General features: G+C 39.9%; 1 protein-coding gene across 7 annotated transcripts in view; it reads right to left on the bottom strand.

Annotated features, from left to right (window-relative positions):
- Positions 1–1,485: 1,485 nt before the first annotated feature.
- The window catches only part of AGBL2 (AGBL carboxypeptidase 2), a 28,162-nt gene continuing 23,491 nt past the window's right edge, over positions 1,486–6,156 (bottom strand). For all 7 annotated transcript variants that reach the window (XM_081170234.1, XM_081170236.1, XM_081170237.1 and 4 more), the window contains 3 exons: positions 3,625–3,816; positions 3,263–3,314; positions 1,486–1,954 (listed from right to left, as the gene is read on the bottom strand). In XM_081170234.1, the coding sequence (XP_081026360.1) occupies positions 1,621–1,954; positions 3,263–3,314; positions 3,625–3,816 (578 nt within the window). In that variant the 3' untranslated portion in view covers positions 1,486–1,620. The remainder of the gene's footprint in view (positions 1,955–3,262; positions 3,315–3,624; positions 3,817–6,156) is intronic.

The following is a 6,156-nucleotide window of genomic DNA, read 5'->3' as shown; positions in this document are numbered from 1 at the left end:
TGGTGCACATGCCTGCCCTTTTACAGAAAAAAACTAGTTCCCTCTCATTCTCAGAACAGCAGCAGCAATAGCAACAAGGAAAATGGAGTGGACAGGTGAAGTATTCCCAATGTTTTGAAGCCAACACATCACTCCCATTATTTGGACACTAAAGGAAATTTCCAAGGCACTTACACATAGGGAAGAAAGGCAGGAGGTGGCAGTGAACAAGGTAAAATTATAGCTGCATATAAGGTGCATTTTAGTTCAAATACACTTTCCTGCCAGAATAACTGATTAAAAAATATATGGAATTGTACTTTTCCTAGATTTTTTGTGTATTTGGGGACAAAAATAGGTAGTGAAAGAGTTACTTGACAGAAACAAATTGTAGCAGATGCTAGTAGTAGATGCTAGTTTAATACTAAAGAGAGGAAGAGGAAAATGTATGTAGATTTGCCAGTCTGTTTCTCATTTGCAGTTCAGACACATATTTAATGTGAGATTTATTCGTTCCTTCCTGAATTATAATCCAAAATCTTCATAGTGAGAATAAATTATAGCTTAATGGTAACACAACTGACTTGTTTATAACAGGTCATCAAAGTTTACACCCGAGTGGATGGATTCTTCACAGAAATAGTTTTTAGCTACATTATGCAAAATGAAATATAATTCAATAGATTTCTACATAAATATGTTCTGTTTGGGTGTGTTTTAGAACACTAACAATTATTTTATGACAACTGAAAACTTAAAAAAAAGAGTTGCACCTTCAGTACCTTTACTATGCCGTTTAATGTTCAACAAGACATACTTTTCACTCACAAAGAGTAACAGTACCACTTTAGAGGTAAAAACGCTACAAAACCTGTACCTGAGTATTGCATTTTTTCCTTGTGTGGTTCCAACATTACAGCAACAGAATTGTTTCTGTTATAATTGTGCCCACTGCTACAAAATCATCTATTATTAATTCAACGTAATAGTTTTCAGATATTCACCCTTCATCATTAAAATAATAATAATTCATGTACACATTTGATAGGAAACTTGGGGGGGGGTTACAAAAAGAAAAAAATGGTAGAATGACATGCAACCTCAGTAAATGTGAATTTGGGAAGTAATGGTGGAGGGCTGGGGAATGCGTGTCTGATGGTGGAAGTGGAATTTATAGAGAATTAGCATGAGGGAAAGGCTGTTTAACCCCTCACACTCACTGAGTCATCCTATGCCCACTGGATCTTTCCCCTCTTCTGATTTTCGACCCTGACTTGGTGGGGCATCTGCAGAAGCTGCAGGCAAGGAGGTTCAGCACCTCCTACCTGCCAATACTTCCTTGCAAGTACTTCCTACATATTCACTTTATGAATAAAATATAGGGGTGGAAATTATGTGTTCTTCCTGAAATGCATTGTACTAACCAAAGGTCTTAACGGGGAAAAGCTTTGCCCTTTCATATTAGCTAATCTCAGCTACAAACCTATAAAAATAAGACAACTGAAATCTCCCATCCTCTTTATCAACACTCCAAATTCTCTCATCATCAAAATGCAGTAGACTTTGTGCTAAACATTTGTAATAGGCCTGCAACAGGAGAGTGCCAGCTTTCCTTCTAACAAGTTAACTCTTTGTGAGTTATTAAAAGTCTATGGCTTCATAGGAGGGCACAAGATGTTCCTTGTGCACAAACTTTGCCTTTGGATTACCCTCTCTGTTCTTCAATAATGAATATTTTTGTCCAATCATGTTTGGAGTTCCCCTGACTTTGGCATGATGTTCATTTTCAGACTTCAGAACCATGTAGTCAATTTTGAGTGGTTTCCATTTGTATTCTCGGTAGGGAATAATCTGTGACCTGCTTTGGTTCAGATTCCACAGGTTTTTGTTGTCAATAATGCTATGAGATTTCAAAGAAAGACTTCGACGCAGCATTAAAGTCACAGAAGGCACTTCAGGATTCCACCACATGGACCTAAAAAAAGGGTTGGGGGAGAAAAATAGTTCTTTTAAATAATTAAATTTCAAATACTGTATTGTAGATAAAAAGTGGTATACAAGCACTTGTAATTAATTAATAAATTGAGAGTGAAAGAAATTCATTTCACAAAGGCATAGCAGGGACCAAGGCTTATCCACAACCTAAAGGTATTAGCATTTCATGCAGTTCACAGCAGGAAAATGTTAGTTATCAGGGTTAGACTCTTAACTTGAGCAATTGTATTTAACAATGTCTGGGGGGCTTTGTTTGTTAAATAACAGTTGCAAGGACCCCTGAATAGAAACAGGACCACAGTATACAGGGAGGGGAGGGAAAGAGCTTCTCCCTAACAACAGAAGCAGTTTCCAGGAGCAAATTTCATTTAGACTGCAACACAGTAGAAAATGGGCCCTACCATGGTCCTAATCCCAACAAGTTTCCAGCGGCCATTTAACAAAAATCCTGAGACAAATGCAATAAAGCATAATAAAGCATGTGGTTTGGCCTTGATTTCTGATTTTCATTCATGTTCTAAAAGATGAGAGAATACAATACAGTGGTGGTTGTTTTACCAAGCAGGATTAGCAATCGCTGGAGTGCTGACAAAGATTACCGGTACTTTTGTGTGTCTCAACCGAGTAGCCTTTTATTTGTTGAATTATCATATAGCTCAAAGATAAATGAGCAACTAGCCAAGGCTACTTTCCAAGTTTCACCTTGCATGAAATAGAAACTACATCACACCACACATTAGCCACCCAGCCTCAATTCACCTAGTTTAACCTGATTATAATACACACACACCAGGCAACAGTCAGTGAGTACAGAACATGCCCTTTACACAGCCTCAGCATGTAAAGAGCATTCACATCACACTACACACATAACTGTAAACCTAACACCATAAGCGTCTTGTGGCCTCTTAAACACTAAATAATTCCTTATGGGAACAATGCATACACATGGTTTTCTTGGGGTGGGAGGGGGGTTGTATACATGATGAGGGTGGCTGTAAATGAGGTCCAAAAACACAGATGAAATACTTATTTGCAGTATACTGTATTCCACAAAAGCTTATGCCATAATAAATGTATTTGCCTTTAAGGTGCCGCAAGACACTTTGTTGTTTTTGATGCAAAAGACTAATCCACCTTGCTTCCTGGAAGTACATGTAATGTTTTCCTGCACATGTATCATCATGTAAGTAAATTGTAAATGAAAAGGCCTAAAGTTAGACAATTAAATCAATGCCATTTCAGGAGGCTGTCATGGTGCCCAGGAGGAGTTCTGACCCGGTAGTACCTGTGTCGTTTGACTCCAAGACCACGAGGACATTCGGATGAAACACAAGTGCCTGTAAAGAAGTAAAAGGAAACACAAATGCCAAATCAAAACTAAATAACAGTAGTGCATTTCTGGCTAGACTAAAGTCAGCAGTGATGTGAATTTTACTCAATGTCTTGTTTCACTTAATACAATGGTTTAGATTTGGTGTCTGACATTCCAATTAAAGAGAACAAGTACCCATCTTGTCCAGATTCACACCTAAATTTGTCTTCTTCATCTGGCAGAATTTTCTTATTAGAATCATTCACTCCTAAATGCTCATTCTGTCCCTTAACCTCACAGGTAAACTTGTCTGCTTAACTACCCCAGTCCTGTACCTGCATTCTGTTTCTCATGAAGTTCTTCATCAGGCTGTAAATGGAAGGAAAATGGGTGCTGTTTGATGGGTGACTTTGTGAGGCTCCGTCGCTGTTCTATTGATGGAATCATAGCTACCAGGAGTGGCTGGGGACCCTTGATCTTGATCTCAGGTTCAATTATTGGGATGTTCTGCTTACCCAAAGTGAGTTCTACACAGTGGAAAGACAGAGGTAAGATGAAGGAATGTAAAATGTCTTCAAAATATCCTCTGCAACCAGAAAGCCTATATTCTGCTAGGAATTCAGTACACTGCAAGATACTGGTAAATGTCTGTGACAAATACTCTGATATAGCTCAATATTGCCCCCTAGAGTGTCTGCAAAGAAAGATATGGGCAAAATCCAATTGTGGCATCCTGCTTCCACAACTGCCAAGTGGAGCTGAATAGCCCTGTTTTTTCAGTCACAATTTTAATTGTGATTCCATACCAATGGGTAGAGCTTGGTAGAATGCATCTGGGCTGTCTGAGTTTTTTGCCTCTCCCTATACTCACTCCTCCCGTACATTCCACTATCTTTTTTCTTTTCTGGGCATGGGGTGGTGGTGGTCTGCTTACCTTAAAAAAAGAAAAACCCCAGAAAGTGTGCAAAAGCACAACAGCGAATATTGCCAGCCTTATTTATCAAGTGGATGCCAAATCCCATTTTCTTTTTTGAATTTTTAAAATACCCCTATCTTGCAAAATTGATAAATAGGTCCTGAAAGTGCTGTACTGGTTATAAGTGAATGATGGCACATTGAGACCCATGTACCTAAAAGAGCACCTCTCCTACTATCAACCATCTTAGGCCCTACAACCAGTAGTATAAACTCTGTTGGCGGTTACACCTCTGGCTAGTGCCCACTTGGTGTTGACCCATATTAGAGCCCTGGTGGCAGTTCAGTATTTGTGAAATGCCCTTCTGAGTGGGGTGCATCTGTCTCCCTCCCAGTACTGTACATTTCTGAGCACAATTCAAAGTGATGTTACTGACATTTAAAGCCCTAAACAGCCTCAGCCCAGTATACCTGAAGGAGTGTCTCCACCCCCATCATTCAGCCCGGACAGTGAAGTCCAAGGCCCTTCTGGCGGTTCCTTCACTGCGAGAAGTTATAGGGAACCAGGCAGTGGCACCCTTCCTATGGAATGCCCTCCCATCAGATGTCAAGGAGATAAAAATCTACACAACTTTTAGAAGACATCTGAAGGCAGCCCTGTTTAGGGAAGTTTTTAATGTTTGTGTTTTTAATATTCAGTTGGGAGCCGCAGAGATTTGCTGGGGAAAACTAGTCAGACGGGTGGGGTATTATTAATTAATTAATTATTAACTTTCAGATGGAACTTTAAAAAGTTTCTGTATATCCAGGTATTTGATGGCTGAAAGACACTTTTTGGTAACCTTGAAATTATTAACTGAAAAGCAGCAACATGGTCACATCCACACTATACATTTTAAGGCACATTCAACACACATTTAAGGCACATAACATCCTCCAAAGAATTCTGGAAACTGTAGTTGACCCCTCAAAGAGCTACAAATCCCAGTACCCTTAACAAACTACAGATGCCACTCCCCTGTCAGAAATATATGCCATCCTCTGCCTTGTACTTAGGAGTACAGTGGTACCTCGCAAGACGAATGCCTCGCAAGACGAAAAACGCGCAAGAGGAAAGAGTTTTCCGTTTTTTGAGTCGTTCCGCAAGACAAATTTCCCTATGGGCTTGCTTTGCAAGACGAAACGTCTTGCGAGTTCTTGCGAGTTTGTTTCCTTTTTCTTAAAGCCGCTAAGCCATTAATAGCCGCTAAGCCGCTAATAGCCGTGCTTTGCAAGACGAAAAAACCGCAAGATGAATTTCGTCTTGCGAGGCACCACTGTATACAGAAACTATTTTAAAATTCCTGTTTATATATACAGTACAGGCAATCCTCATTTTGCACAAAGGTTACATTCAGGATCCCCTGCACGTTAGTGGGGCCTGCATAAAGTTTTTCACCCAACCCCTATTCAACTATGTTAGTGATATTTTAGTGGCATTTTTGGGTCACTTTTGGGTTCAGAACTGTGTGTGCATGTGCAATCACACGTCAGTTGCCCGTTGCCTGTACAGTGGTATCTCGGGTTACATACACTTCAGGTTACATATGCTTCAGGTTACAGACTCCGCTAACCCAGAAATAGTACCTCGGGTTAAGAACTTTGCTTCAGGATGAGAACAGAAATCGCGCAGTGGCAGTAGCAGGAGGCCCCGTTAGCTAAAGTGGTACCTCAGGTTAAGAACAATTTCAGGTTAAGAACGGACCTCTGGAACGAATTAAGTACATAACCAGAGGTACCACTGTACATGAAAAAGCAGGTGCATATCCATATATGTGCTCATGTACACCACTGTAAAAAAGGGCAGTGGACACTTAGTTTCCCTTAGATGAGAACTGGACTAGGCTTTGATTATAATGTAATCCAGAGAAATTTATCACTTGATTTACATGGGCCTAACCACAGGTACAATT

This window comes from Podarcis bocagei (genome assembly GCF_964188305.1).
Source record: "Podarcis bocagei genome assembly, chromosome: 1".
NCBI lineage: Eukaryota > Metazoa > Chordata > Lepidosauria > Squamata > Lacertidae > Podarcis > Podarcis bocagei.
This window is presented reverse-complemented; position numbering and strand designations above follow the sequence as displayed.